The sequence below is a fragment of the Camarhynchus parvulus genome, chromosome 3 (assembly GCF_901933205.1).
Source record: "Camarhynchus parvulus chromosome 3, STF_HiC, whole genome shotgun sequence".
Taxonomy (NCBI): Eukaryota; Metazoa; Chordata; class Aves; order Passeriformes; family Thraupidae; genus Camarhynchus; species Camarhynchus parvulus.
Genome location: NC_044573.1, coordinates 52647104 through 52672791, shown reverse-complemented (window position 1 = coordinate 52672791; position 25688 = coordinate 52647104). Strand labels below are relative to the sequence as shown.

General features: G+C 40.3%; 1 protein-coding gene across 5 annotated transcripts in view; it reads left to right on the top strand.

Moving 5' to 3' along the window:
* ARID1B (AT-rich interaction domain 1B) overlaps window positions 1–3893 on the top strand; it is a 325443-nt gene extending 321550 nt beyond the window's left edge. For 3 of the 5 annotated variants that reach the window (XM_030945679.1, XM_030945678.1, XM_030945681.1), the window contains one exon: window positions 809–3893. In XM_030945679.1, coding sequence (XP_030801539.1) covers window positions 809–2521 — 1713 coding nt within the window. In that variant the 3' untranslated portion in view covers window positions 2522–3893. The remainder of the gene's footprint in view (window positions 1–808) is intronic. The other 2 variants (XM_030945680.1, XM_030945682.1) reach the window with 1 other exon arrangement.
* Window positions 3894–25688: the final 21795 nt, after the last annotated feature.

Genomic DNA, 25688 nt, shown 5'->3' with positions numbered 1-25688 from the left:
AACAGAATATAGAATGGACAAAATAGAGAATGGACATTTTACTGAAAACCCATTAATGCACAATTGAAAAAAATCCACATTAAAAGCCAGAAAATTGAGCTGAATGCATCATAACAACAAAGAATTTTTAATAATAAAGCCACTAAGTGTAAATTAATACCAAGTCCAAGTACTGCCTTTCCATAAGAAAGTGATTACAAGTTAATTAAGAAGATTAAACCTAAATGAAAACTGTTTCTGAAGGGTGACTTACAGCACCAGCCTCCAATAACAGTTTTAAACTACTGCCAGACAAAAAATTGATCTATTCCAATAGAGATGAGATATTAATCTAGGATATCAGTACCTGGACCCTGAACTGCAGGTTCCTACATGACAATTGGTTTTAGAGACAAAGGAAGAAAGGAAAAATTGCAAACTTTAGATATCTAATAAAAGTACAAATCAGAAAAAATAGCCAAGTTAGGAACTTCAGTACTCTGTACAAAAAATGAAGAGTAATAGGCATTTCCAAGGGGACAGAATAGCTAAGCCAGATGTCTACTGTGGCTTAAAGGAGACATTAATAAAGTTCTGTACCTCTCATAGCTGAAGCAAACAGAGCCATGATAATTTGACATTATATACTGTTTGGACAGACTCTAGAAGAATTTCTTTTGATTAACTTCTGCCATGCAGAACCTAGCCACAAGTCCACAGCAGGATGAGACAAATATTCACACATGAATGCATCAGTGTTCCTAGTAAAATTCCATGCAGACAAAAATACTTATGTGATTATTATGTTCTTTCTTTCTTCTTCCCTCAGTTGTCTGGATTTCTTGAGCTTTTAGTAGAATATTTTAGAAAATGTCTGATTGACATTTTTGGAATCCTTATGGAATATGAAGTGGGAGATCCAGGCCACAAAGCACTTGATCATAAAGCAGCCAAGAAAGATGATAGTCAGTCCTTGGCAGAGGATACTGGAAAAGATGAGAATGACGAATGTATTGACTATTTTGATGAAGATGAGGAGGAGGGGGAGGATGAAAAGGTAGAAGGAGAAGAAAAGAGCATTGTTTTTTCTACTCCTGGTGCCATTGCTGATCCAAGTGAGAGGCCAAAACAAGCCAGTAAATTTGACAAGCTGCCAATAAAGATTGTAAAGAAAAATAATCTATTTGTTGTTGACCGATCTGACAAACTTGGACGCGTTCAGGAATTTGATAGTGGACTTCTCCACTGGCAGCTTGGTGGTGGTGACACAACTGAGCATATCCAGACTCACTTTGAAAGCAAGATGGAGATTCCACCACGCAGGAAAGCCCCTCCTCCCTTGAACTCTCCAAGCAAAAAGAAGGACCTCGAGGGGAAAGGCGAATCTGAGGAGCAGCAAGAAAAGAGTATAACAGCAACCATTGATGATGTCCTCTCAGCTCGGCCAGGGGCACTACCTGAAGACTCAAACTCTGGTTCCCAAACAGAGAGCAGTAAATTTCCCTTCGGGATCCATCAAGCCAAAAGCCACCGGAATATTAAACTGCTAGAGGATGAGCCAAGGAGCCGGGATGAGACTCCTCTATGCACCATAACTCACTGGCAAGACTCCTTGGCCAAACGCTGCATCTGTGTGTCAAATATCGTCCGTAGCTTGTCTTTTGTGCCTGGCAATGACACCGAAATGTCCAAACATCCAGGCTTGGTGCTGATACTGGGAAAGTTGATCCTTCTTCACCACGAGCATCCAGAAAGAAAGCGAGCACCGCAGACTTACGAGAAAGAGGAAGAGGAGGACAAAGGGGTGGCCTGCAGCAAGGATGAGTGGTGGTGGGACTGCCTCGAGGTCTTGAGGGATAATACATTGGTCACATTAGCCAACATTTCTGGGCAGCTAGACTTGTCTGCTTATACGGAAAGCATCTGTTTGCCAATTTTGGATGGCTTGCTGCACTGGATGGTGTGCCCGTCTGCAGAGGCACAGGATCCTTTTCCAACCGTGGGGCCCAACTCAGTTCTTTCGCCTCAGAGACTTGTGCTGGAGACCCTGTGTAAGCTCAGTATCCAGGACAATAATGTGGACCTTATCTTGGCCACCCCCCCATTCAGCCGTCAGGAGAAACTCTACGCTACTTTAGTTAGGTACGTTGGGGACCGCAAAAACCCGGTCTGCCGAGAAATGTCCATGGCGCTCCTATCGAACCTTGCCCAGGGGGACACATTAGCAGCAAGGGCAATAGCTGTGCAGAAAGGAAGCATTGGAAACTTGATAAGCTTCCTGGAGGATGGGGTCACTATGGCCCAGTACCAGCAGAGCCAGCATAACCTCATGCACATGCAGCCTCCGCCTCTGGAGCCGCCTAGCGTAGACATGATGTGCAGGGCAGCCAAGGCCTTGCTGGCCATGGCGAGAGTGGACGAGAACCGCTCCGAGTTCCTTTTGCACGAGGGTCGTTTGCTGGATATCTCAATATCTGCTGTCCTGAACTCTCTGGTTGCATCTGTCATCTGTGATGTACTTTTTCAGATTGGGCAGTTATGACATAAGTGAGAAGCCAAGCATGTGTGAGTGGAGATTAGAGGGTCACATATAACTGGCTGTTTTCTGTTCTTGTTTATCCAATGTAGGAAGAAGGAAAAAAAAAGAATCTTTGCTCCTCTGCCCCATTCACTATTTACCAATTGGGAATTAAAGAAATTATTAATTTGAACAGTTAAGAAATTAATATTTGCTGTCTATGTGTATAAGTACATCTTTTTATTTTATTTTTTTTAACCAAAGTTGCTGTCTAGTACATTCAAAGGTCACACTTTTTTTCCCATAGATTATCCTTTTCAATGTTCTTTTCCATGTTTGTATTGCATATTTTTTGGGAAGCGAACTAGTGACTTTTTAAAAAAAATGTTATGGCAAACCATTGTATGATGGGGAAAAAAATCTCACCACTTTGAAACAAAAAGGTGAAAAATAACCAACATACCAAGTTCCTGTGTGTTTTATTTTTTCAGATAAGGAAAAAATAAAAAAAAACTTGTATACCATCACCCAAAGCTCTGTGCAATAGAAGATTCTAGTGATGTAGGTATAGGGGATCAAGGAGGGTGTCAGTCAGTAGTCAAAATCCAAAACAATACTGATTTCTCCTCAGGAGAAATGGTTATATTAGGCTAGGAGCAAAACAAAACAAAATAAGTCAAGTTAAAAGATTTTTAAACAAAACCTGAAGTTAAACATCAATTGCTTCCTCACCAGAACTGTCTTGTCTACATCTTTTTTTTTTTTTTGACCTTCCACAATGACAGTTCTTCACAATTCCTTTAATCATTTTTTAAAATATTTTTTTATTGCCTAAGGGCCGTGATGTATATAGAAGTTGTACATGAAACATACCCTCATTTTTTTTTTGAGTACAAAGTTTTTAGTTTCTTTTTCATGATGTGGTATCTACAAAGTGATAGTAGAATTATTTTTTTTTCTTTCATTTGGGCCATATCTCCAAAAAATAATAAAAAAAAAAGAAAAAAGAAAAAACCCAACACAGAAAACCAACAACTGAGGGTAATGTACAAGTTTCTGTATGTATAAAGTCATGCTCTATTTCGGGAGAGCAGCCGATCACAATTTGCTTTATAAATCAAGGTGTGGAAATGGTTACGTATGGATTGATTTAAGAAAATGGTTACCAGTCTACAGACAAAAAATATATACAGGAAGAAAAAAAAGGAAGAAACACAACTTCAAAGATTTTTCAGTGACAAGAATCTGCATTTGTATTTCAAGATAATGTAGTTAAAAAAGAAAAAACTTGATGTAAATTCCTCCTTTTCCTCTGGCTTAATGAATTTCATTTATTCAGTATAAAATCTTTATATGTTCCACATGTTAAGAATAAATGTACATTAAATCTTGTTAAGCACTGTGATGGGTGTTCTTGAATAGTGTTCTAGTTACAGTGTGGGATATCGGAAAGCAAACTAATTGCAAGAAAGAGCAATAATAGTTATTCTCTTTCCCCTACTTTATTATTATGACCTTCAAAAATATTATGCTATTGTATTGCAGCAACTTGCTCTTCTTTTAGTAAAGCCTTCTCACATCTCAGAGAAGCATTTTTAATTATTATATATAAAACCACAAAGCCTCAAAGGGGAAGACATGGCTGACAAGTGATAGTTCTGACTATGCAGGTACCCAGTCTCCGTGCTGCGTTTGGGGGACTGAAGGCAGATGTTAGAAAAAGTGACAAAAGATTGTGTTAAAGCAATAACCAACTGGAAGAAATCGATCTGTATTCACTACCTGTAATTCTCTCTGTTGGTGAAAGGTGCAAATACCCCAGTGATGTGGGTATTTAGAATAAACACCCACCCACTTCTGGATACTGTATGTGTCATTGCATACTTACGTGGCCTCTTATGCTGGGAGTCCCCCATTAAAGTGGATCAGGCTTTAATAGAGCACATCCATCCTTATAATTGGTGGGAGTTGGCCATTTCCCTTTCAGGAATTAGCTGGTTTCAGATACATCCACTCTCACCTGGTGATACCTTGTTGCTGAATATTGTTCAAGCACTAATTTTTGCTATTTTATCTTGGATCATTGACTTTGTTAGTGTGATCATAAAAAGCTAATAATAATCAATTTCCCTGGAATTGCCACATAATTACACTGTTAGTGGATATCCTCCTCCCCTCTCCAATAACAATACAGAGGTACTTGAAAATTACAACCCCCTTTGGCATACTGCCCATTTTGTTCATATAGATTGCTATAACATTAATATACGTAAGAGAATTTCAGAGACAGGTAAAGTACATACAATTATAAACCAAGTTTGAAACGTGCCTCCCTAGTGTCACGAGAAGTAATTTCTCTTTCTAGCTTCTCTTACTCAGTAATCTCTCTACTCCTACATCATTTGCTGCAGTGGTCTGTCTTCCTCTTGCATATCACTGCTTTTAGAAATGTCTGAATTATAACCCACTTGCAACTCTTTATCACAGAGGGAGGCATATTTCAGGGATGATTTTTACACCCTTTTGCTGGGCAGTGTGAAAGTAGAATGCCCTGGTAAACATATTTCTTACTAATATTTTAATGCTTGATGCTGCCCCATGGATACAAGCAAGCAGTTAAATAAACCCTCCGCTGAGTGCTATGCACTCCTTTCTGATCAAGGACACCAAAGGACATCTCTTCCCTCTTCAGCTTTCAGACCCAGAGTCCTCTGGGGAAAACTACACCTGTGGCAAAATACTCTCAGCTGTCAGAGGCAGCATGTTAATGCTCCTCAGGACTGCTCCAAGCCTGCTTAAAGAACATGGTGGGGAAAAACACCCAGCCAGCCACATAATGTCCACATGTATGCGACATTTCCTGTCGCTTTTCCAGCTGGGCCAAGAACTAGCCAAGGAAACACAGCAGTGAAAGGAAAAGGTTAACAGTACTCTGCCTGAACATACTCTGCCTGAACATGATTTTATTCTGTTACAGTAACAGTAAGCAGTCTGAATCACTGGTTAGTATTACATCACATTTATCAGAAGAAAGGTGACACATAAGAGCTCAAATTCTCCCTCTTGTCTTCATATGATTTCATCTTTGCCACAATGTCTGTTAAGCCTTTGGAGATGACCTGCTCATGAGGCTTGTGCACTTAGCATGTTCTGAGGGAGTCCTGACCAAGCTTGAACTGCTGTTGGTATTGTTCTTACAAGAGGTATTTATTTAGGAAGCAAATTCTACATTTTCATGCAGATGTGATCACTGTGATGAAGCTCAGAGTAGTAGTAACAGGATGGACTATTTGAGTTATTTAAGGGAAAGCAGCCAGTTAGTATTTTTGGCACTAATCAACCACAAATACTTGACTAACTAACTGTATACATGTCTATAAATCTACCTGATTCTTTGGCAAACCCAAGCAATTAATTACTTGCAGGTTGAAAAAATATCCATGTATCTTTACTAACCTTTAGAATCACTTCAGGAATTAAATGCCTGTCCCCTTTGACAGGAAATAATGGTTTTGTTTCTTGTTAACTTCCTACACTACTCTTCCAGAAAACCCATAAAACAAAAACCAGCACATGAAAATATCCTTCTCAGACACTCCATGTTTTCAAATACCCAAAATGAAAGATGGAAAGGAAAACCTGTGTTCAAAAGTCTGTGCACTTTCTCTTCCATCTTCTTTTGCTGTTTCACACCACCATCTGTGCCATCACCAACACAAGACCATTACCTTTTGGCATGGATACATCTAGAAGAAAAATTTACTTAATTAGAGGAATACTGTAGGAAAAGCATATACACATGTTACACATTAATGATTCCTGTACAACACTTTAACAATGCAATTCAGGCTACACCTCATATTTTATGAATAATATGAAAATACCTCATACTAATAAAGAGGTGTAACTGAAAAAAAAATTACCGTCATCTCCACTGTTCCCCCCTATAGAAGAGAGAGGATTGTAAACATTCATATAGTGCAGGGGCTCAAGCCAATTTGAAACTGAACAGAGGTGGCACACAGTGAGTTCCCTTTTCAAGAAGCTGTGAGTAGATTACTTACTCTGCAGGCACTAGTGGTGATGTACCTCAGCAATAATAACACTACCACAAGAAGTCAGTCCTTTTAACGAAGAGCAATCTGAAATCTTGAGTCTGAGTACTGCAGAGAAATACGACTTCTATCACCTTTGGCCCAGAATTATCAAAAATGTGGACCCATGCTCACAGAAAAAAAACCACAAAGCAGTCCCTGCTGCAAAAAGTTTATTTTTCAAGTAATGACGAAGCCACTGGAGGTAGAGAAAGAGGAGAAAATAGAAACAAAAACAACAGTAAACTGAAAAGACAGGTACTACTCTTGTAACAAAGTGGAATTCAGAGATCTAGAACACGGCCCCATGCCACTTTAACTTTTCTCAGGATAATATGTGAAATTTCAGGATGCTCCCTAGTTGTTTTGTCATGAAATCTTACAGTTCCCCATGGCAAACTCCATCCATCCCTCAAAAATTATTTTAAAGATTACTGAGCATGAAGAAAGGAGAGAGGAAAATTAAGGGGGTGGGGGGAAGGGTGAACAGGCATGGTCATTTGGAGAAAGACAGAACACAAAGCTGAAAGAAAAGCTTCCTATGTCCCTTACTCTCTTTTTATGTCATTCCAAAGAAACAATTAAACCAAGCTAGGGGAATTTGGCATTTCATTGGTGGCTGGTATGAATACAATGGAATTAAAAACATATTTTTAGTGGGAGCAAGGGAAGGAAAGTATGAGTCTCCAAGTGTAGACTGGTAAATTCAAGTTTTTCTTAATTGCATTTACCTTTCAAAACCTCAAGTCAGCAGGAATGAGGAAGGATTAATACTGTCTGCATTGTTAAATCCACCCTCAGTTGTTTATTTGTGCACTGTCAGAAATGGGTTTGCAAAGTCTGGCCATCCTTTCTGTGAGTGTCAGTAGCTCCAGATAAAGGAGACAGCTGTTCTGGACTGCATACCAAATACAGCCTGTCATGTGCCTAAACTACTCATTTTGTACTTCTAATTACTAATTCTAACACAAGCTAAAATGCATTTCAGTACAGTATAAAAAAGTGTAGTTTTATACTTCACATTTGTTTTAACTGGCATAAACAAATGAAGTAGCAAGATCTTCATCTGATGCCCTCAACAAAGCTATGTCTTCCCCTGCATTTGTTAATTTACTTGTTGTGTCATTACTTAGTATATATTGCATTTCCATTAATTAAGCATAGTTATTTATATTGAAAGGGTGATGCAGTGGAATTGCCTAGCTAGCAGAGCAAATCCCTAATGACTTAGGCATCTCTACAGTGTTTATTCAGGTCTGCAAAGAGACTCCTGAAGGACAAACATTCTGACTTTTGCTCTACTATAGAGCATTTTTAAAAGGCAAGTTGATGTATTATCATGCCAGGAGAAAGATATGTTTGCCTAACATGAAAAACACATGCTAGATAAAGCTTATAGTACTCCATGATGCAATTCGATTTCACATGTAGTAATTTGCTTACCATTTCTGCATACGCATCTGCAACCGAGAAGAAGAAAAACAACTAAATCATGGTTTACCATCAAATTATAACACCAAATTTCAAAATCAGCTATTAAACTTCTTTCCCTCTAAGAGATTTCAGAAAGAAGCGATGTTCCACTGGATATATCACCACCAGTGAAGCTTACAGTGGACTCCTTCAAGAGGATTCTTTTTTTATCTTTTAGTATGAAAGATGAAGCTCTGTACATACTGAAACACAAAATCTGAGAAATACTCTAATTTAAACATAAAGCTTCATCTGCAGAACTACCACTATGCATTTTACACGCAGTTAGGGAAGACAGACTTGTAACAAGTTATTTGTTATCAATATCCTGAGTCCACCTAAAAAATAAAAGTGTATTTCCACCCATTTGCATAGTCATGCATATTTCACTGGCATGTGTCTCACAGTGCAGAAGTTGTTCTTCTCTTTAGTTCCTATTTTTTTCTTAATATTTACTCCCTAAACCTCTCATGTTGCTTCCTTCCTTTCCCCGATGCATTAGTACCAAATAGAGAGTCCTGATTTTTCAAATAGCCTAGGGTTTCGCTGTTATTGATACCTTCTAGTATACAGAGGCATTTCTTCATTGTGCTGAATTAAGTCACCAGTTCTTGAGACAGTAGCATCTTCCAAATGTTCTCACCCTGTAGGGAAAAGTGACTACAATGGCTCCCAGCCTTAACAGTGCAGATGTGGTCGAGATCTGCCAAGGACAGGTAAAGAAGAGAAAAGAGCCTCGAGTTACACATCTGATGTGTAACTTCAAAAGACGGGCATGTTACTTACAGTAAGCATGGTCAGGATACCTCCCACTAAACCAGGCTGCTCAAAGCCCTATCCAGCCTGGCCTGGAACCCTTTCAGTCATGGGGCACCCACAGCTTCTCTGGGCAACCTGTTCTAGTGCCTCACCACCCTCACAGTAAAGTTCTTCCTTATATCCAACCTCAACCTGTTCTCTTTCAGTTTAAAGCCATTGTCCCCCATCCTATCACTAAAAACCCTCATAAAAGTCTCTCTCCAGCTCTCTTGCACGGGTCTCCAGAACCCTTTAGGTACTGGAAGGCTTCTTTAATGTCTCCCCAGAGCTTTTTCTTCTCCAGGCTAAACAGCGCCGACTCTCTCCACAGGAGAGATGCTCCAGCCCTCTGTTCATCTTGGTGTCCCCGCTCTGAGCTCGCTCCAACAGGTCCCTGCCTGTCCTGCGCTGGGAGCCCCAGAGCCGCACGCAGTCCGCCAGGCAGGGTCTCCCCAGTCCGGAGAGGCGCAATCATGTCTCTCGCCAAGCTGGCCACTCTCCACCCCTCCTGCTGCGCCACACCAGCCTCCGGTGTCCCGCTGCTTTCCCTCCTGCGCTCCCCCAGCAGGGCAGGGCCGGCCCAGGCCGCGCTGGCCCCGCCGGGCTCCCTGAGGGCCCCCGGGAGCAGCCGCGGCCCCTCGGCAGCCCCGGCGGCCTCGCAGTCGGTGTGGGAAGCCTGGGGCGGCCGAGGGAGCCGCCCTCCCACAGCCCCTCTGCCAACGGGACAGCATTTCCCTGCAGCATGCTTCCCCTGCTTCCCGCGGCACAGGCTGCGCTTCCCTCCGGCCTGCCCTTCCAGCTGCAAACACATAATTCAATTACCATGAGCTTAAATTTATTGTTTAAAATGGCGCTTAGGTTTAATGCTTTTTCAATACTTCTTTGTCATTTGAAATCAATTAATAAAACTCTTTACACGTACTATTTAAATCAACTTTAATTCCAAGCCTTGGCAGAATCAATATTTAGCAGGTCGCTGCAATCCATCCCAGTCTATTGGCACAGGGGGAGGCAGGAGCGGCCCCCTCCCCTGAGGGCTGTCCCGTGTCCCCGAGGTGGCAGCCAGCTCCTGGGGACCCCCGGCACCCACCCTGCCACCAAGTGCCACTCGCACGCGAGCACTGAGCAGCCCTTGGCTGCCTTCTGCAATCGGGCGCACCAGCTGAACACCATCGATGAGTTCCCAAAAGTCAATCCGACTTTATGGTTTTGTTCCGGCTCTGAGAACAGAATTGAGGTAATTTTTGTTTGATGCACTCAAAATCACAGAATCACAGAATTGTCTGGTTTGGAAGGGACGTTAAAGGTCATCTAGTTCCAAATGCCCTGCCAGCGACAGGGACACCTTCCACTAGACTATGTTGTTCAAAGCCCCATCCAACCTGGCCTGGGACATTTCCATGAATGGGGCATCTATATCCTCTCTGTTCCAATGCCTCACCACCTTCTCAGGAAAGAATTTCTCCCTAATATCTAATCTAAACCTGCCCTTTTTCAGTTTGAAGCCATTCCCCCTATTCTGTCCCTATATGCCCTTGTAAAAAGCCTCTCTCCATGTTTCTTGTAGACTGGGGAAGTGGATATAAAAGTGCGCACACACACACATATATATTTTTTTTCTTTCCAATTTCACAAGGAGGTGTTTGTATGAGAGCTCTAGTTATGAGCATGGCTTTTGTCATCAGTTTTTGGGAACCAAGCAATTAGCATACTATATCAGACTTAAGCACATACAGATAAGCTTGTTCTAATTTAAAAAAAAAAGAAAAAAAAAATAAAAAGGTCTTTCAGCTCATATTGAAAGAAATATGAGTACTAGTCATTCACTGAAAGGACCACTTTATCATTGTTAAGCTAGTAAAAAAAATGCAATCCTTGCCTCATATTTAGAAGCATCTAGTAATATGCAGTATTGTAAGACCCTTCAGTGCCATGGTAATATATTAAAGACATACCTCTTCATTTTAACAGAAAAAGAAGTTGAAAAAATGTCTTTTGTTCCAAAATTCATTGCCTTATAAAGAAAAAGTAGCTGGTACCATTTATTATGCAATACTCTAGAGCAAACAATGATTTTGTTGTAGTCAGTTATGAAAAATGCAAGCAGAACAATCATTTAAGCATAAATTTTCATTTTCTAATTACTTTGTAGGCAGTGGTGGTTACTAGTGTTGGTATCAGCATTATCAGCTGTAGATAAGTGAAAGTTTAAAACACGTGGTATTATCTTCACATTTTTTAAGAATCTTTTTCCAAGTTCTGTGCTGTTTTGAAAAGAATCAAATAAATAATAACCCGTTCTTCCATTAACTATATAACAACAAACAAAATATTGCAATATTTTGTTATTTCTGTGGTTTGAAGCATCTGGTGGCTGCAGACTAAGATATCAAGCACATCTTGAGTTTTATTTTTTATTAGGAAGAAAACAACGTAATTGTACCAATATATAACAGGTAAAATAATAGAAATATTCTTGGTAAATAGGTAAAAACTCCCTAATATGACAAAGGTCTCTGTAAGACTTAGATGATTCAGACTTTCCGTCCAGATTTCTTCCTCAACAACTTATGTGAGAGATCATGAACTAGTTTGGGTCTGTCTTCATACCTCTCACTGTTACTCTGCTTAGAGATTTCCTTCCAACCAGTAAATCAATCAGTAAATTCAAGTGGTTTGTTCAGAATGTTTCCCATAATAAAAATACATTTGAAAGCAGTATATCTTTTTTGAAATTTCCCAGTTGAAGTGGAAGTTCAGTCCCCAATCGAGAAAACACAAATTTTAATCCAAATAAAGAAGTGTGTTGACTAGAAGTGTGTTGTCAGGAGGGATAGGAATAACAGAAGGGGATGAAGGACAGCAAACTGGAGAAGCTTTCCAAATCTCCCTGCCACTGGTACTCTCTGAACGATGATGAATGTTACTTCAAGCAAAGAAAAGGCAAACAATCCTTACAATGCTCTCAGTATCACACTATTGCCAAGGCATCCACATTTTTCAAGGAGTTTCTCATGAGCTGTGTGAATGGTACAAGTCACAGTAGGTGACCAGCCATACCTTTGCTTCACCTAGTTACAGCCTTGGGGAACTCAGAGCTTTACATTTCCCTGCTGGCTAAATCTCTTTGTCTTACTGGCACATTAACTCATTTCTGGCCTGCCAGGTATTTTAGTGGAGCTGGCAGCATTCGTACAGCCTTGAAGTCAATCCATAGCCTCTGATTCAACCAAAGTTATGCTACAATACATCACATGCCATTACAATGCTTCTGGTTCACTGCTGCCTTTTAGGCAGTCTGAGGAACTCACCTTGAGAGCCAAAAGCTGCACAGAAACCTCTGTTTCCCTGCTGCCCACACTGCCTGGAAGCTGTGGCAGAGCTGGCTTTCTCCAGTGCTGCCCCAAGGCTGTAAGGTGGGGCAGGGCCCAGCACAGCTGTGTGGCTGAGTGCAGGCAGGTGTCCATTAGCAGAAGGAAATGCTTCTGAAGGACCTGAGAGTGTCAGGCAGAACCTCTGGCAACACAGGAGAGCATGGAAAACAGATGGAGTGAGAGCAATGCTGTCCATGCTTTTTCTGCACTGCTTACCTCCTCAAAGGACTTGACCCAAAAAGGCCATGGGGACACAGGAGAGATGGTTGCTAACACTTTTCTAAAAAAATGTTTCACTTGGCTTGATCAGGTTTTTTGAAAGGTTAGCCTGACCAGACTGAATTAAACTTCTTCATCAGAAAATGTGTGATGCTTGAGAATTAGAAATTATTTGGAGGTACAGAGTGGGGCCTGGAAATGATGAAGATTATAGAAGTTACATTGTAATAGGTTGTTGCTGATTTTAAAGCCACTTTAGGACAGTGCAAGTACATGCTAAAGTCATGTAGCATTAAGCTGAACTTAGACATATCTTTAGAGTTCAAAATATCCTTAAAGGACTTTTGTATCTCACAGAAACTTAATAAAACCAAAAAACTGGCTAGCATTTTTGTGCCAACCTCTTGCCCACAGGTAACAGCCGTGGCCACTCCATGCCTCTAAATACCTCAGCTTTAGAAAGTACTTAACTATTTTCTGAAGATCATTTTAAATGATGCAACACAATGAAACAGCAAAATTATGTCAGTATGGGGGTCTTCTGCATTTTTTGATGGTTGTTTCTACCCTTTCTGCAGACCCTTTAGATAATTTGTATCAAAAGGGTAGAAAGCAGCACTTAGTGTGGAATACTTGCTGTTGGCTTCTTAATTCTGTCTTATTTTTCATTGAAATTCAAGCAAACAGAGCCTTCATTTGATAGGATACTTACCATACAAAATAATACTAAAATGAAGGGAGGAAAATCCTTTGAACCTCAACAGAGAGGTGAGAACTTGACATTATTTTTGTCTTTGGTTTGAAAAAAGTCTCCTTAAAAAGAGAAAGGAACGTCAAAGGAAACTTCAGTCTAATAGGCTTTAATTTTTTTTACAGCATAAAAATTAAGTTTTCAAACTCTTTTTGTTCTCATCTGAGTAATACATTGAATTTGTTTAAATAACGAAATGTATAAATAATAAACATTTTGTAAATCTTCATCTGAAATAGTGATATTGAGGGAAACACTTTGAAGTGCAGATAATTCCCCTCATGGTCTCCTCCCCCCGAATCTTCTTCAGATCTTGCAGAACGCTTTACTGATTCCCCAGAGGCACTTTTGGTCCATTGAAGATTCTAGTTAAAGTAAAGAAAGATGTTTAAATCTTTTAACCGAGTTTTTGGGGTGGCATTAAATTAGAAGTGTAGATCTTTCTGTTTCCCAGACTTTTACTGCGCTGTTATTTAAGCTTCAAAGTTCAGTTCACAGAAGAACTATTCATATTTCATATCACAACTGAGGATCTCTTTCCCTTATTTGGTTTTTAGTTCTCAGGCAAGCAGGAGACACAGATGCTATGAGCAGAGAGTGTGTGTCTGTATTGTTTGTGAAAAACACCCTGAGGCAAGGCATTCAAGCCTGCCTGTTAGGTTAGCGGGCTGGGCTCCTGCTTTGGAAAGCTCACCTGGAGACATATGAAAGGTGTTCAACCCTTTGGAAAGTCAATGGCTTTAAAACATTATGTAATTGGTATCTAAAAAGCTTTATGAAAATCTTCCCCTCACAAGGATCTAGGATCTCTTCAGCTACCCATGCCGAATGGCCTGTGCTTTCTCACACTCATGCAAATATTAAGCAAGATGAGCTTAATTATTTATTGGATTAGAAATAACTAAGAAGAGAAAGAAAGTAATTTTTATTTTAAAGTGTCAATTTAGGAAGGCTTTTAAAAATAGTGTTTATAGGAAATAGCAAATGCATAGCATGTTAGGATTACTGATTAGTTTAAAACAGTGAGTACAATAATCCATTATTTTAATTAGTTTTCCAAATTGCTGGCAAAAATAACAGAGAGATGTTGTCTGTGGAGAGGTAAATGCTTCCTTATAATTGTTTTGGATTTCGCTCTAACCTTTATTGAATTTATTGTTGTAATGACAAGTACATTCTTTTTATTCCTGCACTAATGTTAGGGAAGTTCACATGAAAGAATGAGGCATCTGGGAACTCAGCAGAGTTTTGTTTTGACAAATGACCTCATTGACCACGCTGACAAACACCAACTGTACTGGTAAATGACCGAGCCACAGATGTTCATGTTTCATACAGCTCTGGCTCAAGCCTTCCCTGCCTCCCAACTGCCTGTTGCTGCCCCTTTCCTGCAGCTCTGCTGGGCACGGCTTTTGTGTGAGCTCTTGAAACAAAATGAGCCAGGGAAACTCGCACAGCGTGTTTCAGTGGGTTATCATCAGCCACCTTGGCTGATTTTGCCTGAATCCGATGACCCAAGCTCTCGTACAAACTGCAGCAGCAGCAACAGACCAGCAGTGACGCTGCCAGAGCAGGCAGCTGACCATACACTGCCAGCCTTGGTGACCGTGGTGTGTCATGAGAGAGAAATTCATTCCCACCAGCCTTCCCCTCTCCTTTCCAGTAGCATTTAAATACCACTCACAGTGCCTGCTTCCCAAGGCAGAAATTCTCAGAATTGGAGATTGTGTAGCCCTTTTGCAAAGCAGTTGGGATTTGCTCCCTCCTCTTTATTTCCACTGAGTGCATTCCACGTGAAGACAACACTGAGTTAAATACTGTCCTAAGGATTCCTTTAGGCATTTGCCAGTGGTTGCCACAGGCTACAGCCCTGCTGAGAGCTGGCTGTAAGAGCAGGTTGCCTCATGCCTTCCCACAGCTCGTGTGTGTGTGTGTGTGTGTGTGTGTGTGTGTGTGTGTGTGTGTGTGTGTGTTTTGTACGATTTTTCAGATGGCAGGATTTTTCAGACGGGGACACAGGGGTCCAGGTAGCAGAGTCCTGGGTGAGAGAAGTTTCTGCATCACCTGTAGAAGGAGAAAGATGAATAATGAAAGGGGCACTGGGTCAGTCAAGGCAGGAAGTGGAAGCAGCAGTGAAGGTGCACCAGTATTTTGGTCTAAGACAGGTATTCCACTTCCTAGAAAGCATGACTTAGAGTATGCTACCACATCACATACATTGATGGAGCACCACACGGCACTCACTCTTCCTTGGAATGTTGATCCTTTGATCCACCAAGTAGACTTACCCAATGTCTGCAACAAGGATGGAGATTGTGGCATTGTGCAACCTTGTGCTCTCCAGAACTGGTGCATCACTTGCTTTCCTGTTCTGTGGCTGCAGGCACCAGAGGCATCACCTTTCTAAACCACAGTGCCTTCACATACGTCTTGCAAGATGTGAGAAAAGAGGCAGAACACGTGAAAGTGAATGACAGAGGGCAGTTAGTCCCCAAGACTTGCTTTTTGTAAAAATATGGGCTTCATTTTGAAAGAGCCCATGAGCAAGGAACATTTTGCTCTGAAAATAAACAGATTCTCAAATTGCCTTGTGCTGTGCCAAATGATAGTGTAATCAACATTGATCTTAAGGCAAAGTCACTGAAATCATCATGAAGTTTCCCAATGGCTGCTTTGCAATAAAGCAAATGGTACAGGGGAAAGTCTTCTGATAGTCATTTGTACATTCACATAAGCGCCCAATGAAAACCAGCTATTCCATGGGCTTTCCTTGTTTAAATACAGTATTGTAAGTTTAGGCTTTGGTTTTATTCTTTCCAAATGTCTTCTGAAAAATCATGCATTTTCATCAGTAAGTAGTTCTCTCATCTCAAAGAAAATGTGGGTTTATATATAAATGTTACCCTGTAGGTTTCAGAGGCCTCTGAGTTTTGGTGGCTGGGGGAGAGAGAACTGCTGCCTGCAGGGAGGGGAGTAGATATGATACTGGAGAAAGGACACAGCTAATATGGCTAGGGAGAAATGGCTAGGGAAATAACGTGGATAACAGAGGGAAATCAGTTTAATGTTGGTCTCTTGACTTTGTCCTATGTTAAATCTCTGGAGCACTGACTTTTTCCTGTGCTGTTTAGTGCAAGGTCAATGGTTACTAAAGCACTGTGTCTATCATTTTCCAGCAAATCCCCCACTCTCACCTCAGTCACTGCTCTCTGATCTATGTTCTCCTCCAGCCTCCTGCCCACCTTGTTTATCCAACTCATGTTTTAGTGCCTGTAGGTGATTCCTGCCCTTCACAGATGGCATGGAGACGAACATTTTTCATTTCCATTCTTGCTTATTCATGACTTTGTTCTGACAATGCTTCAGAACAAACAGTAATAGTACAGTTCATTATAAGTCTTAAAAACAAAGCATATCAGGAATTAAATCAATGCAAATAGTCTTTCTGTGGGAATAACTACTCACCTCAAAGCAATTTTCAGCCTTTTTTAATATTTATTGATTTTTTCCTTCCACCATTACTTTGTCCTGTCATAATGTCCTGTGTGCTTGTTCTGTGTTTTGACCTAATTTAAGACACTGTTCTGGGAGTCTGAATAGAGACATTAAGGTGTGGTACCAGAGAGTAGAGCTTATTCCTGACTACCTATTGCAATGTGTTATTGGGTGCACCACGTGAACATAAATCTTACTTTGCCGCTTACAAACTGTGTCAGTATCAAAGGTTTGCAATACTGCAATTACTCCAGTGCAGTGTAATTTCTCTTATATTCCAGGATCTACAGGATCAAGGGGCAAGGATCCCTCTCTTGTTACTGGGTAGTAAAACACCATGCTCATAGTGGGGAGGTATAAATAATAGATGACAACATTTCCATTACTTTTTTCCCCACACTAACTAGGACTGGAGAGGACTTAAGTGTGTTTTCTTCTCTGGTCTCCTTATGGTGGCAGAATGACTAATCATTTTTGTTCACAAAATTTAATAATGTGCAAGGAGATATTTGGAAACATAAGTGCCTTTCTAAGCATGTGTAGCTAATCATTACTCTGGAACTGATTTCACAGAGCACCAGTGACGTGTGGTATCAGAAATTCTTCACTGAGACAGTCTCAGAAGAGAAAGAGAGTTGTGCATTGACAAAAATTTGAGGAGAAATTGGATTCACAGGAGTGGAAGAGCAATAAGTAAACAAGAGATTGAGCTCAGAGACTACCAATAGACAACCCTTGTGAAAAGCTGGAGGGAGAATATGGTCCTTCTTTCTCATGTGAAGGAATAATCTGAAAGCAGCCTGTGGACCTTTAGAGATCATCAAATGTACAGACAGTAACCAGTAGGAAACTGGAATTTCATATTACACAAACCTGATATTTCCATTTGAAGAAGCTCCAGAAAAGCTCTGATGGAGACCACTGTCTGTCCTGAGGCATTTAGTAACTGAGGGACACATCAGGTCTGAACAGTTCCTGATTCAGCACCCCCTGAGAATGAAGAAATGAAACACTATCTGTAAGAATGTGTGGCTCCTATTGCTTCATTTACACACTGCTCAGGTCTCAAACCTATTAACACAGCTCCAGGAAATCTTGAATTTCAAATGTCTGACTGCATTGAGCTTTGCACTTGACTAATCAAGTCAAACATTGTCTGCTAATCAGATTTACAGGTGTGAACCTGTCAGCATGTGGGGATAGGCCACATAAACATGCAAAGGGATTCAGATAGCTGCCCAGCAGTATCTGAAATTACAACCTGACCAAGAGAGATGAGTATTGGGTTCCTTGGCTTCAAGCACACTGATAGAAGGATTGAGTGAATTACCCATATTTCCTTCCACATGGTATTATTTTAAAATAATATTTTAAACAATAAAATAATATTTAATAAAATAATATTTTAAAAATTCTGTTCCTTGGGGAAAAAAATCTTCAAGTAATCTATATTCTTGGATAATCTGTACTTCCAAGTAAAATGCCCAAAATGAGAGGCCAAAGGAGGAGCATTACATTATGTGGGGTCAAAAATTGAGATTCTATTAAAGAAGAGGCACTTTGGGATAAAATTCCCCTTGTAATGTTTCCACACAGATATATTACCTACACAGATTCTGACTCATGTCCAGTATTGTTTAATTAGTTCATCAAGGACTTGGATGAAGGAGCAGAGCAGCTCCTCGCTGGGAGCCATGGCCAATACCCCAGAGCATTTTGTGGCCCTTCAGAAGTGCCTCAACAGGCTGGAGTGGAACCTTTTGAAATTCAGCAAAGGCCAAGGCAGGGTCCTGCCCCTGGGGAAGGATAACCCCAGGCACCAGCACAGGCTGGGGCTGACCTGCTGGGAAGTAGCTCTGCAGAGAAGGAGCTGGTGGACACAGAGCTGTCGTTGGGCCAGCAGTGCCCTGGTGGCCAAGAAGGCCAATGGCATCCTGAGGGGAATAGGAAAAGCATTGCCAGCAGGTTGAGGCTGATGATTGATTCTGCCAGTCTGCTCAGCCCTGGTGAGGTCTCATCTGGAGTGCTATGTCCAGTTCTGGGCTTCTCAGTTCAGGAAAGTAAAAGAACTCCTGGTGATTGTCCAGTGGAGGGCTACAAAAATGATTAGGAGTCTGGCACGTCTCTCCTTAGGAAGGACTGAAGGAGCTGGGCCTGTTTAGCTCGGAGAAGAGACAGATGAGAGCGGATCTTATCAATGCACACAAATACAAATATCTTAAATGTGGATGTCAAGAGGATGGGGCCAGGCTCTCTCCAGTAGGGCCCAGTGACAGAACAAGGACAAGGGGCGCAAATGGTATGTGTATACATACCATTGTTGCAAATGGTATTTGCAACAATGTTTTTGGTATGATTGCAAAATTACTATAAATTTTTTGAAAAAAAATCAAGGCATATTTACCTTAAAATACTTTAAAAAGTCATCTATAAATTATATCTATTGTAGTACCCCAATTCAGACTCCATCTATATTTGCCTTTGACCATACTGTACATTTAAACATGCATGTTTTAAACTGGACGTTATTCAATGTCTTGCACATCATCTGGAGGACAATGTTACATTCCTGCTCCACATGTCAAGGCTTTAGGATGCTGAATCAAGACAAGTAATTTAATCTGTAATACTCCTAAAAGTGCCCCATCTGTAAACAAAATTATTAGATATGGCTCTGGGTAAAGTGCATTTCTAGTATATGTTCCTGGGATTTGGTTAGGTGGACAAACCTTACAGATAAAATAGGATAAAAGACACATCCTCCAAATTTATTGAAGCCGCACAGGTTTTAACTCTTCTATGCCTTTGTAAAATAGCATGGCCCGTAGTCCAGTGTGGTTTACTTTATTTTTTCATTCACTATGAAGTTGCTTTTTCTGCAGTAAAAAGGAATTCTTCCTCTTAGAACTGATAGCAACATGTAAATAGTGAATTCTTCCAGCATAGACCATCAGCAGTCCAGGAAGCCAACTACATGTAGAGAAAAGTGCCCACCAGCACAGAGATCAAGGAGTAGAGAGACGTGGGTCAAAATATTCCTTTTGCACTCCCTCTTCAAGTCTAGTTTACTGCTGGCAGAGGCTGCAGGAGAACCTTTGCACAAGATCTCCAGGAAAGTTTTTCTACTGCAAATCGCAAAACCTGAACATTACTGTAGTTATTACTGTGACTATTACTCTGTTTAAACAGAGCCCATGCTTTGCTGTGTGACAACCTTTTATGGAGCTTTTTTATACAGAGAACTGAGCCTGCTGAGATCTGAGACATTTCAGTATCTCCTCCAGGAAAATTATAGATTGCGAGTTTAATTGAGAAGGGCTGACTATAAAGTGATCCCAAGAATTATTATTGCTAATTATATTTCTCTCTTAGTAATTAACAAACTCGGAAGTATTTTATGCATTGTTTGCTCTCAATTCCAATGAAAAATATTATATGTTTTCTATGGACCAGAATAAATATTTTATTTAAAGGCAGTAATACAGTTTGCTACAATTGTTAGTATTATTTGTTGTATAATGATTTTATACACTTTTGTAATGTCTGGGGAAATTTGAGAAAAATGGAGGTTGAGATTTCTCAATTTGTATTTCTTCATAGCATTGGCAAAGGTAGGAATTAAGCAAACCTTATGGCTTCTCCACATAGAAATCACACAGAGTGCAGACTGCTCTTTACAGTTTCAGACATAATGGAGGAGACATGAAAATTTGTGGGTAATGTTGAGTTCTTCTTTTAAAGCAAATATACTCTTTTCTAATATGGAAAAGGTGTGACTCATTCTGAATATTCGTGACAAATCACACCCTGTCTTCTAGGTTGTGCATATCTATTAATTTAGAAATGTTACCAAAGTGGCAAGTAAGGACTTGCTTTAACCTGTGATGGCCGAGGAGTTCCCACAAAAAATATCTTGGCAATCAGACATGGCTAATTAATGATCAATAATGCTAAAGTAATGTTTTTGGAGAAGTGTAACTTGACTTTATTAAGTGTAATTGCAGCTGGCTAAAATTCTTTGAGGGCTAATTTCTTTATAATGCTTTCTTTTGTATGATTTTTTTGGTTGATTGGTTGGCTGGCTCGTTGGGGTTTTGGGTTTTATTTTTTTTGTTTGCTTTATTTTTTGCTCAGTTGGTTAGGGTTTTTCTGTTTTATTCTCGGTAGTGAAATTGTCTTCTCCTTTTTTCCTTTTTTTGCAGCAATCTGTCCACATTTCTTTTTCTAAAAAGATAATTTGCTACATACAAATTCCCCAGCAGCTCCAGTTTCCTCTTGAGGCTGTAAAGATGAAGGCACAGCCATTCCCAGAATGAGTGTTGCCAGTCTCAAAAAGTATTTTCTCCTTTTTTTGGCAGGGGATATAGAAAAGAAGACACATGAAATATATTGAAAGTGAATATAACATCCAGAGTATCTGTTACCTGAACTAATAAAATGCACTAAACAACTGTCCTTGCTTCACTAGTTTACGGTAAAGAGCTGAATCTGTGAGTTTTATCTGCACAAAATGAAAATGCTAAGTCAACTGAAATCCCATGTGACTTGGACCTTGGCTGGAATCATGGTGTCATTACCTAGAATTTCCTCACTGGTTTTACTATTTTTTAATGGTTTCTTTTAAGTCTGTGGCTTTTGGCATCAGCTAGGCAGCTTTCTTTGTAAAAGTAACCTCTTTCATCTTACAATTGCTGACAGAACATAAGAACAGAATCCCTATTTTACTAAGATATTTATCCCAGATTATTCAGGTTTTTAACCTCATAATCTGTAATGAAGTTTCATAGTTTCTTGGAAGCCAGCCTAGTACTCCTGGATGTTATTGTGGTCGCTGTTTGCTCTTCTGCTTTGCTTTTTTTGTTTGTTTGTTTGCTGTTTGATAGTTCAATTGAGTGGAAATAAAGGTGTTAATTTAGTGAATTTAACTGAATAGATCAAGCAGCAGAAGGGCTGAATAAGTACTTACAGTTTTATTTTAGAATTTTTCTAACTATTGATACATCTGATATCAGCATACATTTACAATTTGGCTTGAGTGGTGTTATTTACTGAGAGTCTCCATCTCTGCAAGGATCTTTCATGTCTTTACAAAAAGTAAGAGGTGGAGAGGCCTGAGAGGAGTAGAAAATCTTTCATGAACCCAGAGTCTGGAGCATATGATTGCAATGGGAAGCATGGAGGTGCACATCACAGGTGGATGTGCACATTATCCTTGAGGATGCTCAGCTGGTAGGCATCCCCCATGCTGGCAGTTAACTCTGATTTAGCTGCTCCTCACATCTGCCACTCTGACTCCTGTGACACAAAGATGACAGTGTGCTACCTGCACCTAACTAGCAGAGTAAGAAAGATGGAAAAAATGACAAGAGCATGAGAAGTTAGGGAATGTCTTCCAGATGAGAAACAACTACACTAGGATGGTTCTTTCTGGGGAAGCAATGACCAACATTGTTGAAAATCCAAATCTATGAGATACATGGGGAAGTGAACAAGGAATTATTGCTTTTTTCAACCCAAGAAGTAGGTGCTGCCACTGCAGCTAGGAAACGGCTGGCTGAAAGCAGCAAGAAGAAATGCATTTTAAGGAAATTATATAATTTGGATCTCCTGAAATAGAAGTCAGAAGTTTTTATGAGTTCCAAAAGCAATTAGCTAGATTTGTACATGAGAAATTTGGGATGCAAACTCTGGCTTTAAAAGTACCTATGTTCTTATATTGTGCTCCAGGCATCTGCTGTTAAGAGATAGCACTGCACACTAGACAGATTTCTGCTGTGTTCTCTCAGTGCTGCTCCTCTCAAGGTGCAATTGTAGCCCGCAGTTCAGATCCATGATTGCAGCATGATGGCAACTACAACCTCGCAGGGTTTGACATAGGCTGAGGAGCCCATCAGGGATCCTGCATAATGTTTGGCAGCTGAAAGCTCTTATCTGCAGGGGTTGCAGTTAAGCCTCTGAATTGCAGTGCACCCCAGTGAATTCAACAGGCAGGCTGAGGCAGACCGAGCCAAGGAGAGCAAGGCTGTCCTGTCCTGTGCCAGAGGCTGCAGCCCCTGCAGCAGGGGCAGCACAACAGTGGGACTGGCTGCACCTCTGCCAGCCCTGTTCACAGCTTCCCTCTGCAGCACAAACCTCCAGTAACAAAGCTGAGATGGGCTGAAGCAGCTGCATGCACTGTGTTCTGTGGTAATCCACGGTGGAGAGATGAATCCAGGCAACGCTGGGAATTAAATCCCAAATTGCTGCAGCTAGGTTTGTCAGATTTCATCTGTCAGCTCCCTTAAATGCATGACCTTGGAAGAGCACTTGTTATAGAAAAAGATTACTACTGATGCAGAGTTTCTCTGTTGTTTCTGCTGAGGCTTAGAAAATTTTCTCTGCTCCAAAAAGAGGGCTAAAGCCTCAGATTGTGCAGTCTCATTTTAGTTGTTTCTCATAGGATGCTGACTTACCTTAAAGTAACATACTGCGTTGTTTTGTGCATTCCTATCCTCCCCAGCAAAGAATGTGGAATGGCTTTTTTTTAAAAACTTGGTGTTTTTAAACTACCTTGTGATGCACTTGTCTTTACAGATCAGCCGTGACACCACACAACACCTGGGAGCAGGTTATTAATTACTAGATTGTACTGTAAATAGCAGGTATGCTTTCAGTTCTCCTGCACATCACCAGTTTTCATCTGATTCTTGTGAGAGTCTATAATGTAAAAATTCACTTGGTTGATTTCCAACCTCATGAGCTGATATCTCATTTGGGAGATAAACAGTGCCAGGGCCTCACTACAGAAACTACTGTGTATCTTTCTCTCCAGAATGATACTGGTTTGTTGTGTTGATTTCTGAAGAGTCTCAAAGTTAATAAACCTTTTAAATACATTTTAGTAGCCGTATTACAGGCTTAGCATCTGTGAGAAGACAGGTTATTAAGGGAAGACTTACCTGGCTGAGCACCAAAACATTGTTAGACATGTACAATGCAAACAGAGGATGCTTCGTGTATTTTTTTCCAAGAAAGGTAGTAATTGCTCAGCTGATTATATTTGTGATTCCTAAACTTTTCTGTAGGTGAGTGGCAGGGTAGCTCTGGTCATCTCTGTACAAATCCAAGCATCCTTATTTCTGAACTGTCAGTCCTCCCACTTCAGACCCCAAACCATCAGTTGAGAGTATCACTCTAGGCAACTCCTTCAATCCCATCTTCCTGTATCCCAAATGAGTATAATAGTAACCTGCCCACAGGATACTCAGTTGATCCATACAAATGTGTTATTACCTGCTCAGTATTTTTTTTTAAATTGTAAAAGAGATGACATTAAATTTATGGTGCTCAGTGATAATTTGTGCAACTAATTAAATCTGCGGTGGGTTGTGCTGCTTTTTTAAGTGCTTAATCAGTCACACAAATGCTACCTCCATTCATGAAAGCAAATGCTAAAATAAATAGCTTCTGATAATTTATGCCTTAAAATAATAAAAAGCCCAAGGAAGTTAAGTGTCAACCTAATGTTAACTTTGAATATAAAACAGTTTGCTGAAACCAGGATGCAATTAAAACATACTGTTTTATAGAGTCCTTTATAGCAAGATAGTTTTTATAGGTCTGTGTCTGCTGGGATTTTCTTTGGAGGGTGAGCCACAGTTCAGTTTTGCCCAGGAAATAACAAATGGGATCCAGAACACATCAAAAATGCAGCCATTTTCAGTAGGTAAGTGTGTGGTGGTATTTTTCTTATGGGGAGGAGGGAGTAAATAAATCCAGCATGCAAAGCTTACCTCTACTAATTCTTTAAGGAAAGAATTGCTCTACATTCAGGGTGTCCAATGTACTCCAGTACATAAATATTTTCATGGATACTGGCTCATCCACATGTACTTCTCACACTGAGGTTCTCCTGTCCCTGTCACCTGGTGCTTAAGAGATGTGCCTTTCTTTACTACTAAGAAATTAAATAATTGGCAATTCTGCTTCTCAAGAGATACATTAGAATAATGATAAATCTGATTATGCTAATAAATATGAAAATCACACAGAAGCAGCAGGCCAGATATAATTCCTTTTTATTTTTCCCCTTCACCATGTATCTCTTATCCACATAGGCAGCCAGTGTTTTCTATGAATTTATACTTTGGATATATGCTTTGTTTGATGGGACCCCTGAAGGAACAAAAGAGATTTGAAATTAAATCATACCTGGATATGATATTTCTGTGTTGGAAAGTGTTAGAAGGCTGCTGTCAAGCAAGCCTGTGATCTTTAGGCCATTGCAGCTCTATCTAGGGGTGCTAAACACCCCTAAATCTGACTAAAGGGAAGGCTTGATTAAGGCCCTTCGTACAAATGAAACAGCTGGAAAGATTAGGAATTCCCTTCACTAGCAAAAGGTTTCATGTAAGGGAATGATTAAAAGTCCGAGTTCACCAGCTACAGGTAGAGATATAAGGTGCTTGTTTGGCTTTAATAGGGAACAGAAGAAAGGAAAAGACCCTGGGGCACAGAACAGACTAGGAAGGCAACCCTGGAGATTGTCAGTGTGAATATCACCTAGGTTTGTTCTGTGTTTGGAGACACAGGATTGCTCTGTTTTCAGTAACTCAGTAAAACTGCATCAGAGAACAGACCTGATTGCATCATTCCTTTCTCCTTTTACAAAAGTGCTTTTTGGTTTCCTTTCACTGCCAGCACTACCATGTCCCTTGGGCTAAAGTTCATATGCAAATAGCAGAGCATACTTATGAATTCTTAGACAATGAAAGAGAGTATCTGAATAATTTGTGTTATAATTAATTAGAAATGTGTCTGCTGCTAGCAATTAGTCACTCAACATGAGATTTTTGGGGAACCCCTAATAATCTTCACACGAAGTATTATAGGCTGTCAACACTTTCCAGGCTATTAAAGTTTACTGAGTACAGTAAGAATTGCTCACATCTGAGACCATTAGCAGAGAAAATATAGAAGGAAAAGTGTCTCATTTGTAGGTATACACT